Genomic DNA, 14,306 nt, shown 5'->3' with positions numbered 1-14,306 from the left:
GTTCTGTTAGCAGCATGAGTTGCTGAAAAGGGAAATTAATCCCCCCACCTACTACTACTACTACTACTACTACTACTACTACTACTACTAAAATTTTGTTCCATTAGAAAAATATGCTGAAAATGGCAAATTTCACTTAAGGTATACTAAAAATTCTCCTTTTGCCAGATACAAGCATTAATATTTGGTTATTCATAAATACTGTCACCAAAACGTGTCTCTAACTTTGATAAATATAAATTTGGCTAACATGCATACCTGACTGAGCAGCTGCCCATGAAAGATGGTGTTCACCACCTTCAGGACCTGCTTGGTGAGCTTCCTCTGTGAAAAAGGGATGAGGATCCTGCGTTTTGTTCCTTCAGATTCCAACTCCTGCTGCACTTTGTCCAACAATTCACAAAGAAATTCCTGAGCATCTTGCTGGTCATAACCTCGAAACGCTGGAATCAAACTCCACACAGAGTGCAGCATGGCAAAAGGAGAGACCGAGGCCCACTTCCCAGACCACATGACTCTGAAGAGCGTGTGCAGTTCGTGACAGAGAGAGATGTGCTTTGAACTTGGCTCCTTGGGCTGTGTAAGTTCTAAACTTTTGCTTATTGAGGACCCGCCATTTAAGCCAGCTGGCAGGCTCTGCCTGCCATATGAACCCAATTGATCATTCCTCCCTGAATCGGTTGGAGCAGGCCCATTGACCAGCTTTCCAGACATTCTAGACTTTCCATTCACGGTCTTAGCTAAGAGTTCTTCAGTTTCACAAAGATCCAGCGTCAAGAAACATTCTCTAAACTTTTGGAGGTGACTTAAAACTTGAAGGATTGAGTTCATATAGCATGTGTTTCCTAGATTCTTTAGTCCAGTCACACCAGGAGTCATTTGAGGCTTACGCCGGATGGAATAGAATTGTTTGAATTTGCTATTCTGCACTCGTCTTGAGGTAGGGGAACTTGCTTCCATATCTCTGAATTTCCGAGGAATGAGATTCTCTCTGCGGATGTGTGACAAAAGCCGGGCACTTTTTCTTGGAGGCGTGTTTGCCAATTCCTCCAGCAATCTCCGCTTCATTTCTTGACGCCTCTGCCTGGCCACTTCCTTCTTCCTCTCCAGCTCTTCCAATTGTTTCTTTTGTTCTAGTTTTCGCTGGCCTCTAGAACTCTTATCAAACCAGGTCCGTAGTGCTTTTGCTAGCAATGACTGCCGTCTGTACCAGAGAGCTGTAAGCATCTGAGGCTTTCCCTGAGGGGCCCTCTGATGACTGCAAACATCCTCCCCCAAAGCCATTGACCGTAGCGTCCTACCACTTTTAGCAGAAGGATCATGCTTCTGGCTTTTAATTGCAGATAGAGAACTTCTAAGCAATTTCAGGTCACCCTCGGGATTATCGTTCAACACATAGTCTTCGCAAAGGTAACAAAACACGTACAGGTCGTTAACTTCCATGGCCAAAGGATGCCTGGTCTCTTCGAAATGCTTAAGTGCATGGTCCTCAATATATCTTCCACAAGCCACATGGGAGCATTTCAGGCAGGCCCAAACAGATTCCGTGGTGTTGCAGTCCATGCAGTGCCACTTCTGGGGGTTCAGAATAGAATGGTCCTGGGCAAGTCGTAGCCGCCCAACATGTTTGCATCTATCCATGTCTCACATAAAGCTCCACTGCTTTAACCTTGCAAAAGAGACAGAAAATTACTTAAGTAACTGCACACATTAAAAATACAGTCATATATTATTTTTTAAAAAACCACCCCAAATGCCTCGGCAGTGTGTATGGAGGTTCTGGGCTGCCAGACAACAAGATCACCACCCCTTGGCCTTGCTGATGTGGTCCAAAGGAAAGCAGAGCCATACATTTGGCACCAGCTTGGCTGCAGGAGTTGCTGGAAGGAGACGTACAAGGCTCCATCCAACCATCTCAGGGACTCCAGATTTGTGTAGGGTTTACTCCTTGGCCATATGTTGTATAAACAACAGTAAAATTGGACTGCACAATCTCTAAACACACAATGGCCTGACTCACATATAAAGCATTACAAGGGTAAGCCACAGTAAAGTCTTGGGCTTGTCTTCTTCTCCCTTTTCTCCTCTCTTCATCCAGTGTGGCTGCACTTCCAAATGTCCTCATGGCAGCAGTCATGTACATGGCAGCTCACAGGCCCAAGACTTGTTCACATATTGCTAAACCATAGTTTAGCACTACATACAAATAAGGATAAACAAATAAGGTCTCATTTGTACGCAACCTGAATTCCATCCCAGGAAAGGCACATTACTGCACAGAAAACATTTATTCACTAGAAATAATATTACTAAATCATATTATGCTGTTTTACTAGACTTTTTATCATGCTATTTTTCAAGGCTTAGCTCTTCAAGAACAAACTAAGTTATGAATTATATAGAGCTGCAGCAATCCTGAGCTGTAGCAAAAACCAAACATTTGCTACAGATTGTGGTTTAAAAACAGAGTGTTTAACCATGATCCCAGGTAAGAAAAACCTTGGCCTAGCAGAGCAACAAAGCAGCTGTCACCTCCCTGGGAGCCAGCACTTTCGTGCTAAACCGTGGTCTAGCTTAGTGTTACACGCAAAAATGGCCAATATGTCCACATCTACATATCTGTTTCAACTTAATTCTGAACTAATATTTAAAAATTATTTTTGTTTCCCATTGTTTTGAAATTTCTCAGGAATCTATATCAACCGGTAGGGAACCACTATCATTCGTGATAGGAAGAAAACAGAATAGAACACTTCTTCCAGAAACTGTAATTAACATTACATAGTAAGCTCACTTAGCCTTGAAAGTCTCCAGAATGAATAGGCTTACAAGTATAACCAGACCTCTTGTGAGCCACAGACAATTGCAGAGGCATCCTACCCATCCTTATATAACAACATTGGCCCAGGAATTCTCTTTGAGGAAGAGTCAATAAAAATCAAGAGTTAATTAAAAATAGAATTTTAAATCTGATTTTTCAAATGTTTCATATATAGTAATGCTTTTCTTTTTAAAAATTAAAAAACCTTTTTAAAAACTGAATATAATACCAACAAATATATTTAAACCTACATTTAATGCTCTTAAAACCAAAACATGGCATTCTATCTATTACCGAATTAAATGCAACCTTTATATTTAAAAAACAAAACTAGGGAAAACATATCAGACTTGGGGCTAAGCATTATAAATAACACCAAAGCCAGATTCACACATCATGGTTCCAGTCCAATATGCCCCTGTTATATCAGACTGAGAATGAGCCTTGTGCATGAACACTTCCCCTTCCCTCTCTTCATAAGCTAGTTTTCTGTGATGTCTGAACCACGGAAATGAAGTTTAAAGCATCCTTACAAACCAAAATATGACCTTGGATGGACTTCTCTAGATTAGTGCTTGCAGGTACCATGTTGCAGTGGTTGTGCTGCAAGCTGGTTAGCTGATTCAAGAATGTGGTGCTGAGAGGTTTCTGCTCAGTCCAATGACACTGCGGTGTCGGATGATGACTAGGCCTCAATTCCCCACTTGGACATGAAGCTCACTGGGTGAAACTGGGCCAGTCCCTGCCTCTCAGCCTAACCTACCTCAGTGGGTTGTTATGGGAATTAAATGAGAAGAGGGAGAACCCTGTATGCAACCTTGAGCTCCTCAGAGAAAAAGGCGGGATATAAATGCAATAAACAAATAATAAATATGTTTTGTTTTGTTGCCGTGCCGCAAGGTTCCGTCCTATCCTCCATGCTTCTTAACTTCCTCCCTGGGGGTGAAGAAACAGATATGGCCAGTGGACTGGCTCCTGAAATCTCTCACCCTTGCAGACCAGTTTGATAGGTGGGTGGGATCCATGATGTCAGGTACATTGCTTCCCTTTGCAGAAAAGAAGTTCCTTTGCAGACTTACTTGAACTCGAGCAGATTGCAAAGTAAGATCCCTGAAGCAGGTCCCTGTAGGTGTTGCAGTCAGTGCCAATCAGCTGGTCAGCAAGCCTGCAATGCTCCATTTCAGCAGAGATCAACTATGCTTGGGAGCTCTGATTGTGAACTGCAGGATGCAGCTGATGCGGGACGGGGTGGGCTCTGTTGGCCAAGGAAAAGTTGAAAGCAAATGTTAAAGCTCTCAATTATTCCTTTACAGCCATGTTTTCTCCTTTCCGACACCTGATGTCACAAGCGGGTGTAGTTTGAGGAATATGGCCCCGTGACTAAATTAGCAGAGGTTCCCCACTACGGATCTACATGAAACCATCACAAATGAGGCAGCTGTAGCTGCAGGTTTTCTCGTTCTGCTGCCCAATTAATGAAATCCTCACTTTGTGCCTACTTTGTTATCGTTTCAGCACTAGGTAGAGATCTTTTAGTTGTCCCAGGTTTCTAACTGTGAAACAGTGATGACTTTATTGCTGCCAGTTTTTAGCTGCTGACTTCTACTTCAGTTTGTTAATGTTTCCATTACATCCGTTTTATTTCTATTCTGTAAATTGCTCCAAGAATACTTGGCGACACAAAAAAAATCAAAATAAACATAATGGAAAATACACACTTTTATGGGGGGAAGTTGGTATACCTATTCACATTGACAAACATGACACTAACAAATAAAATAAATGAAAAAAACGGTCTTGCCAACATTTTTAGGACACACAGAATAAATGTACAATGTACACTTATGGCAGAAGTTATAAATAAATGATAAAGCTTGTATTGTATTGCATTAATTTGTAACATTTCTTTTAAAAGTCTAGCAACTTTGTCAGGGCTATTTGTAAACAGAAAGTTGGCCTTTTAACTTACAGTATAAATGGAAGCTACTGAGTTCTTACATAAAACAAAGTTACACTGTCATTAAACTATGCTTGTACCTGCAGCATTAATGGAAAAGTGCTGATAATCTTAGTTTCTTCTTTTAAAATGGCAATAGCAAAAAGTTTACTTAGATACTTGCTAGCAGATTTTAATTAATGGAAAAGTGCTGATAATCTTAGTTTCTTCTTTTAAAATGGCAATAGCAAAAAGTTTACTTAGATACTTGCTAGCAGATTTTAATTTTTTTTATCCTATTAAACAAAGGTGTTAAGCAAAATCCTCCTACAAAACAATTTCCGCCCTCCCTTCCCAACAGGTGGGCAGGGTTTGTGACACCGAGCAGGTTTACCTGGTCTGGTGCCTCCCACCTGGGTCAGGGTGGCTATCGTCCTGCCCCCAGCCTAGGAGGACAATGGACGGCCGGCTGGGGGTCGGGCAAAGGCCAAGGAAAAGAGGGGTTCAGCACGTGTGCTCGCAATAGGAAGTGGTCCCTTATGCAATTCACTTTGCAGACTTGTCTAAAACCATGGGGTTCATTATTCCTTTAATACTCTTCAGTAATAGCAGGAATACAAGAAAATGGCCACAATAAAAGGAGCCCCACATACACAGAGGGTATACAGTCATACCTCGGGTTGAAGTAGCTTCAGGTTAAGTATTTTCGGGTTGCGCTCCGCGGCGACCTGGAAGTAACGGAGCGTGTTACTTCTGGGTTTCGCCACTCGCGCATGCGCAGACGCTCAAAATGACGTCACGCAGAAGCGGCAAAATGCAACCCATGCACACGCGCAGTCGTGTGTTATGTTTACTTCAGGATGCGAATGGGGCTCCAGAACGGATCCCGTTCGTATCCAGAGGTACCACTGTATTAGCTCCAGGTCATAAGCACATGGGTTTCTTTCCTCCGCAGGTGCTGATACAACAAGCACTCTTGTTTGCTCAATTTGCTGAATTACAGCATGTGTATGTGCATGCATGTGAAAGAGAAAAAATATAGGCCAGACATAAAAACAAGTTTAAAACAGAATACAATACTCACCGATTCATATTTAAATATTCCCGCAACTCAACGATCAGAGGCTGGAACATCCCCATTGCAGTCAATAGGAACTTCAACTGTTCTTCAGGAATTTACTTATAACTTAGATCTTCATCAGAAACAGGCAATGCAGTGTTATAGCCCTAAAGAGAAAGTATTCCTGTGAAACATATATACAGTAAACAAGAAATAGGCTGTGCAGCTTTAGAACATGAATCATTCCTCTAGTGGAAGAACTACTGCAGAGAATATATTTTTAATGATGGACAAAAAACTAACTAGATGGCACAATTATAGCACAGCCATTGATGAAGAAATGTCAAAAGGAAAAAGGCACTCTGGATTTCCTTTGTTTCAGAGCTTTAGCTTTATAGAAGTCTGCTACTCATATACAGTTGATTCAGTCTATTACTGCTAATCAACTACCTACATATTTGCAAAGCAAAATCTAAAAAGGAAAGGCCAGCTAAAAATACGCACATATTGGTTCACTTTGATTTGGATGGCCGAGAAAACAGCTTTTTGTAGGGAAATTCTACCATCCATACAACTCTGATTCACTCAGGATTTTAGAACATATCTATCTGTGCATGTACAATGCAAATATAATATGGCTTACGTGCCTCCCCCTACTCCAAACAGAGACAAAAACCTAGTTAACAAGAGGAACAAATATTGAGTTTAAGGAGGGCAATTTACAAGGGAAAACTAACTTGTCTGGATGCAGCAAAAGTCTGAATGCAGCACATTAACAATATGGACAGAATGCATAGTTTCATCATCCCTACGCAAGACACAACCTTACAGTGATGCTTATGATACTACAGTGTTGTTTAGTCGTTTAGTCGTGCCCGAGTACTTGCTGATAAAAAGAATCCTCACACACCAAAAACATCTGTGGGTACATAGTAAATCATTCCTCACACTGTTCTGTGCTCACAACCAGGGCAGGCTAGCTTTTCCTGGAGGATCCTTTTGTCCTTAGAAGCAAACCAATTTATCCTCTGACATCTAGCCCCATGGGGAATCTCTCTATTTGCATGTCTTTGGCCTCCCACTAAGGAGATTTCAATAGGTATGCTGAGATGGGGTTGGCCAGGGGTGCCAATCTGGAGAACTTTCTGTGAATTTTAGCAAACAACAAAGGAGTCACATGGGATTTGGGGGCAAGAAAGGGGGTGGGGTGGAAGAGGCAGAAGGGAGTACAATAAGGAACTCCCCACTAAGATTATCTAAGACAAGGAGAAGTGTCTTATTTCGTCATGAGTGGAAATTTATTCAACAGAAACCTGAGACTTGCAAGAGGTGAAGATAAGCAGACCTAAGATAAATGTGGTAAGAACTTGCTGTGAACTAGAGAACTAGGAATATGTCAACCAACTAAATTCAGTCCATTAACTTAACTCTTTAGTTATCATTCCAAGCTGAAACAAAATCTAGGCACATGCAAACACATACCTTACAACTTCCTTGAAGTCATCCCCCTCTCCCAACACACACCTTGTTCTATTCCCCACTGTTAACATCTGGATTGCAAGCTCCTCACAACAGGGACCTGTTTTGTTTCACTTATTTTGCTGTCACGTTTCAGATATATTGATGGCACTATACAAACAATCACAAAACCTACAGCAGAGTAAGCCCGGCTTTTAAGCAACATAGTACAAACAAATAATCTTGAGATTAACCACAAAAAATCTAGTTCTAAAAGAAAAATCATTCACAATAAATATTGTATCAGCTAACTGTAAGGCATCAATAAGCATGTGGTATGAGCCACATGATTTACTGTACATGGAGGTTTGAGGCAGTTTTTATTAAAATCACTTTCCAAAAAGTTCATATGCACAGAGTTGTAACCATCATAGTGTCAACAGTGGTATGAAACTACACCATTATTTGACTATGCATGTAAATCACTAGTATTTTTTAATCCTCACACAGACCAGGAACCAGTTTTTTTAAAAAAAGTATTTCACAGGGATGGATCTAAAACAACAGACACCCCCTGTATGCACTATTGTTTAACTCATTAAGAATCCCAAGAGCATGTGGTAAAGTACTGTAGTTAACCTGTAAATAGTGCAAATACAAAATCTGTGAACTGTTAACAGAAAGGTTTAGTATTATTGATTGGAGGGAAGAGTATCAAAAAGAACTATTAATGAATAAGAGAGGTGAATTAAAAACAGATGTGTATCCTTCCCCACTCAGTTTTACTTTTTCTGCAATGATACAAGATATCTCAGCTTATTACTTTATATTGTGTCCTTTTCCCAAGGAGCTCAGAGTGAATCTCTTTAGCTTCTCAACAGCCATGTTAGGTAGGTTAGACTGAGAGTGTCTAATTTGCTTATAGCAAATTAAGAACTCCCCAGTAAAACTTAGGAAGGCTAGTAGCACAGGAGGGATCTGAGGCAAGGTCCAAGCATGGGTGCAGCCAAGGGAAACCGGGGGGGGGGGGGGCTGTGCCCCCTAAATCAAGTAAATAAATAAAAATACTTAACTGAGGTTCTGCCCCCCCCAGCATAAATCTTGGCTACGCCCATGGGTCCAAGGCTAATATTCCAGATGCTGCACCATATAGGCTTGCATTATTATAATAATGACCAGGCACATTACAGCTTGAAATCCCATTCTCTCACCCCAAAACATAAGGAAATGGGAGCAGGGGAGCAATCTATCTGAACAGACTTGTTCAACAGATGGAATAAATTGAGTGAGTCCTGTCTCCTCATCAAAAGTCCCCATCACCACATCTGACCTCTCCTGATGCCTTAAACAAGACCAGCCACGAACACACAGACGTGAGGCAGTTAGTTTAAACGTGGTGATCTGTTTTCCCTGCCCCTTTAATAGAGTGTGTCCAAAAGAAGTCACAAGCTTGACATGTCACATGAGGAATAGGAACACTGTCCTCTTCTTACAAGTTAGAAGCCTCTAGAAACCTCCTGAATCGTCAGACAGCATGGTCTTTCTTTTTTAAAATTCTCACGTCGTTTGGTTGAGAAAAATAAATTAGTACTCATTCTTCACGGTTCACTATCTGTAATTAGCTCACACTATTTTGCAGAACAACGCTGATCCAGCTCTATAACCATTACATTGATAAAGTTTCCCAAGACGGTTTCTATATACCAGTATATACTTAGATTTAAACCGTATAGGTTTGATACTATGTTCCAACCAGCATGCTTGTTGATAACAACACACACACAAACCACTGCCAGTTTTGTGTGTTTTGTTTTTAGCATTTTCCCCTTGAAAGTGTTTCCAGAGCCAAGAAAAGCAGCCAGCTGCAATTATAATGGCTGCATAATGTTGCCTGGATGGGAATGAAGCCAGAGTGTTTCATTCAGATATTGGAAACTGTAAAAATTAAGACAAGAGTAATATATGCAAACCACACCAAGGAAACAAGAGTTTTGCCAAGGACTTGAAGAAATCCTCTGATAGAAAACCAGATCATCATAACATCACTCAATTGGGGGCCAAAAATGTAAAGTATAAAACTCAAATTAAAAAACAAAAATCTTTATTGATCTGATCGTCATGATTCTATAACAGCTCCAACTGCAGTTGGCAATTTACTTAACACCATGCCAACAATGTGGTCCTGCAGATGTTGCTGGAGTACAACTCCCATCATCCCTGGCTTTCAGGCATACTGGCTAAAGTTCATGGGAGTTATCTAGAAAGCCTGTCAGAATTACACACAAAAACACCCTAGCTGTATGACACTATGCCACCATACTGTCCAAGCTATCACTACACCATCATCAGTAAAGCCATGCATAAATTCCATCAGACTTAACCACCATTTGATGGTTCCTAGTAAGCTGTTTTGTTTTTCTATCCCATATCTTGGCAGCCACATAGTAGAGGACACAATTTGTAATAACCAAGGGGCCCTTTCCCCTAGCCACACATGAGACACTTCTCTGGGGATGGGTCCTGCACAGCTAGGAGTAACACTTACCCTCTGTCAGAGTTGTTGAAAGCCCCAAAGTCTTGATCAATATCACAGAAAATTGACCTCCTGCTTGTAAATAGCAATGAAAAAGATATTTCCATGAGTGGTGGGTTTCACTGCCTTTGGCCAAAGCTTAATATGGATTCCCATGTGCTTAACTGTGCTGCAGTCAGTTTTAAATATCTGCTCCTGTCTATGTACTTCTGATATATTTTTCTGTTTTGAAAGCAGAACCTTGTGGCACCTTAGTCTAACAAGCTTACTGCAGCATAGGTTTTTGTGGACTGCAGTCCACTTCATCAGACTCATGAAGTGCTATCGTAAGTTGGCAGGTATATATACACCTATGCACATAAAGTAAAATGAAAAGAAAAGAAAGACATTTAAACAGAGGGAAGTGAAATAGAAAATAATGTAGCCTGTGATAATTTCACAATTGCTTAAATGTATATGAAAAATAAATACAATGAGCATTTGTGCAATTGGTAAATTAACTCCGCTAGTAGGATTAAAAAAACTGTTATCTGAATTCAGATCACAGGGGATAGAACTAAACTTCTTTGTAAGTTATAATTCAGAAGTTTCACAGTAGTATCTCCTCTGAAACTCCTTTGTTCAACAGTTTTAAGGTCAACAGAGCGTATGCCCTCAGAAGTTGAAATGTACTCCTACTGGTTTCTGAATATTGTCCTTTCTGATGTCTTGCTTACAGGCAGTATCCCCATCCACCACAACTTAAAACAGCTAGTCACTAGGTACAATAGGACATATAACAGAGACACAAACAAAGTGACCAGCTGATGCCAACGCTGCCCCCCTATCTACTTTGGCAGCACTATTACAGAACCTAATAATGTCAGCCACAACGTCATGGGCTCACTCACAGCTCACCTTACAGTGTGATATACGCTATCACCTTCCAGCAATGCCCTTTTGCATATACATAGGTCAAGCAGGCCCATCTCTACGCAAATGAATAAATGTATACAAATCTGGCACCATAAAAGGAAAAATTCAGCAGTATGAGAAGAACAAATAAACTTCACAAGGAAACTCCAGCATAAATCAGCTGAATTGCAATTTATGAAAAAGTTTAACTTCCTTCATTTGGGGCTGAACAGACATAATGGTTTCTTGTTCTATTACAGGAGTTAATTTAATAGTGGATGCAAAGATAATTCTATTATTGCCAGTCACCACTGTTGTTAAGGGTCACTGTGCTCATTTTGCATGCATCTAATCTCTAATTGTACTGTCACTTAGCAATGCTAATTGTGCCTTTAGTGATGTGGTTGAAGAATCATTTTGCACTCATTTAGGCTCTACTAGAATTGTTGGCTGTAGTCCGTGAAATACTATGCCATAAAAGAAATCAACTTTAAGGTGTCATAAGACTCTTTGCTGTTTTTCTTGAAAAAGACCAAGATGGTTGCTCTTCCAGAAATTATTTTTGCATGTGTATTTCCGTAAGATTATATATAGTACCAAATCTATCTTACATGGTTTTATCAATATGAATTAATTTTTTGTAATGGCTTAAAACCAGAACCTTAACAAAAAATAATTAAGTAACCCAACCACGTGGGAAGGGGCACATCACATGGGTGCCAATCAGAATCAGCATCCTGCCAGAGAAGCAGCGTGCCAGTTCTGTAGAATCCATGTGGTTTGATTAGAGAGAAGTGGCTAAGTTAACATAGCATGACAGAAAGGATAGCAAGGCAGAACAAAATGGACTCCCTTATCTTCCACGCTGTAGTACTGCCATACCAAGGATACTATATCATTAACATATTTATGTCTCACCCTTCCTCCAATTGCTCAGGGCAGTGTATATGGGAGATAATCCTATGTTAGCCTCATAAATAATCCTACGTGATAGATTTCTCCAAGAAAGATGTTGACCCAAAGTCACCAACTGAGATTTACAGATTCAAATACAGGTTTAAGTCCAACATCCTACATTTGCTTTCTGTGTCAACACCCAAATGTTTTAATTATTTAGGACACCATGTTTATTTTACCTGGCTGGATTATCTGTGTACAGAGTTAGGCAAGATTGAATTCCATTGAATTCCAAAGAAAAATTGTTGAATGGGCGGCATACAAATGCCGAAGGTAAATAAAATAAACCCAAAGAAGATGAAGAAGATGAATTCTGGGGAATAGTCTTAACATTAGTGTATTAAACTTGTGATACGTTCCCTAATGTCTTGTCTACATTTCCCCCCCTGAACAGATATGCCTTCAGTGTGCATTTAGCAGATGGCTTTTCAAATGCAGAGATTAAATCAGTAGTTTTAATGTTCCACTTTTACAGGCAAGTGCAATATATACATATACATATGGTGTGTGTGTGTATTCCTAAATGTCCTTGCTTTTTATTATTGTTCCTTTAGAGTTACATTCTGAATAGCTTTATTGTTCTTAAAATTAGTTAATTGTATTTGTGTTGATACCTTTCAGCCCATGTCAGTACTCCTCAGCAGGGGGCTAGGATGCTCACCACATTTTAAAGAGTTCAGTGCAAATGTGAATTAACTAAGGATTGGGGATCTTCAGAAAAATGGACAGAAAAACCTTTAAACCTATAAAACCTTTAAACCTATAAAACATTTCCATTATTTAGAAAATGTGTAATGTTGTCTATTAAGAGTGGTAGTTTTTTTGGCATTTTACAAACAGTATTTTAGAAGAGCTCTTCATATTTCAGCATTATGTAAAACAGAGAGCATAAACTTCTTTATGGCACCAGTTTCCCCAACATTTTAAATTTCAAAGAATTTGGCTACGTTTCAAAGTAAATTCTCAGAATAATACTGCAAAATAATAAATGAGAGAGGATCAATATATCCACAAACATCTATGGATCTCACTTTTCTTTTCTATGCTGCTTACACTGTCAGTTCACAGCACAGGCTGCAAACCTAGGAACACATGCTTTGGACTGAAATTCCACTGAAATTAAAAAGGACTTATTATGCACATAAGTGTATTTAGAATACAATGCTGGCAAACACTCTAGGCTACTATAAAGAAGCTAAACACTCCTCAGCAGTGCTATTTTTCTAGAAAAAGAGGTGCCAGAACTCACCATGAACACCTCTCTTGTTCTCTTATAATGGCAATGGAGCCCACCTGAAATGTGCTGGAACTGAGTTATGGGGAATTCAGGCTGAAAAAAAAGCCATTTTCCTCAGTCATTTCTGTGGAAATCTAGCAATTTGACCTGTCAATAAAATTAACAGCATATTGCTGATTGGAAACAATATTGCTGATTGGAAACTCTTCTCATGATTAAAATAATATGTTACATTGTATGTATATGTGTGTGAGGGAAAGAGGAGTTGAAGGGAGCGTGGAATGATAGTTGTGGTGGCGGAAGACATTTTGCCAAGAAGAAGAAGAAGGTAGGGTGGATTAACTGGCTGGGAATGGGTTTAGGAGATTACTAGTTCTAACCCCATTCACCTCCAACTTCAGTTTGCTGTGAATTTGTTTTCATTGCTTCTCAAATAAGCATTCTGTTGTTAACCCTGGGTAATTGTCAGTGAGCGGCCCTCCCGATACCAGCATTCTGCAGCTTACCTAAAAGGGGCTGGGAGCGACAGAGTGGTGGTGAGGTCAGGGCTGTGCAGGCCTTGCTAGTGCACCCATGCAGTCCTAAGCTCATCAGCACTGTGCCCTGCCCTGTCCAGGTGAACTGCAGCAACGCCAATGTCAGAATGCGGCTCTGCTGCTCCACACCACCACACAAGCTGCTACTGTCAACCCGGTAATGTGTTAACAGCACAGTGCAGGTGAGCCGAAGCAAGCTTCTCTGAACTCAATTATCATCGTCACCATCATATTATTATTTCTGTTTATATCCTGTCCTTCCTCCTGAAAGAGCTCAATAATAAAAAGAAAGTTTAAAATGTTTTTGGAAAAAAATTATGAAAAGGTTTAAAAACACGTGATCTCAGGGTTGCCAGAAACAGTGTATTTAATCCATTCAGTGCCTAGGTAAACAGGAATGGGGATGCAGGTCTTGGTAGCTGCTCCCAGACTTTGGATCTCCCTTCCTAGAGAAGTTAGACTGGCTCCATCCACTGGCGGAGGAACGGGGGAGCACACCGCCCCCGGCACCATCGGGGAGGGGGGTACCATCACGACCGCCCCCGGACATGCGTCGCACACCCCCACTGCACCAGGCGCCACACCCCCGTGGGCAGCGCCCCCCGCCCCCAGGACACACGCCAACCCCCGAGGGAGGTGGAACACGCCCCCGGGACACGCGCCAGCCACGCCCCTGCCTGCTCTCCGTCCACGGTGCCAGAGCATGCAGCTTCGCCACTGACTCCATCCCTACTGTCTGTCCTCTACTGGCAGGTGAAGACCTTTCTGTTCCAATAGGCCATTTAGAACTGACTGTTTTTGAGGAAAGGGCTGGTACTGTGATGTTTTTAATATCTGCATTTTTAATGGATCTTTTTATACTATCTTAATCCTA

General features: G+C 40.8%; 1 protein-coding gene across 7 annotated transcripts in view; it reads right to left on the bottom strand.

The window, feature by feature from the left end:
* USP49 (ubiquitin specific peptidase 49) overlaps positions 1 to 14,306 on the bottom strand; it is a 55,349-nt gene that overhangs the window by 14,495 nt on the left and 26,548 nt on the right. For 4 of the 7 annotated variants that reach the window (XM_083744966.1, XM_083744971.1, XM_083744965.1 and 1 more), the window contains exons 2-3: positions 5,842 to 5,984; positions 259 to 1,669 (exon numbers count right to left, since the gene is read on the bottom strand). In XM_083744966.1, the coding sequence (XP_083601092.1) occupies positions 259 to 1,641 (1,383 nt within the window). In that variant the 5' untranslated portion in view covers positions 1,642 to 1,669; positions 5,842 to 5,984. Of the gene's footprint in view, positions 1 to 258; positions 1,670 to 3,900; positions 4,077 to 5,841; positions 5,985 to 12,908; positions 13,033 to 14,306 lie in introns of those variants that run through there. The other 3 variants (XM_083744967.1, XM_083744970.1, XM_083744968.1) reach the window with 2 other exon arrangements.

Source organism: Podarcis gaigeae (genome assembly GCF_964106915.1).
Source record: "Podarcis gaigeae genome assembly, chromosome: 6".
NCBI classification, from domain to species: domain Eukaryota; kingdom Metazoa; phylum Chordata; class Lepidosauria; order Squamata; family Lacertidae; genus Podarcis; species Podarcis gaigeae.
The sequence above is the reverse complement of the archived record's forward strand: the minus strand, read 5'-3'. Positions and strand labels throughout refer to the sequence as shown.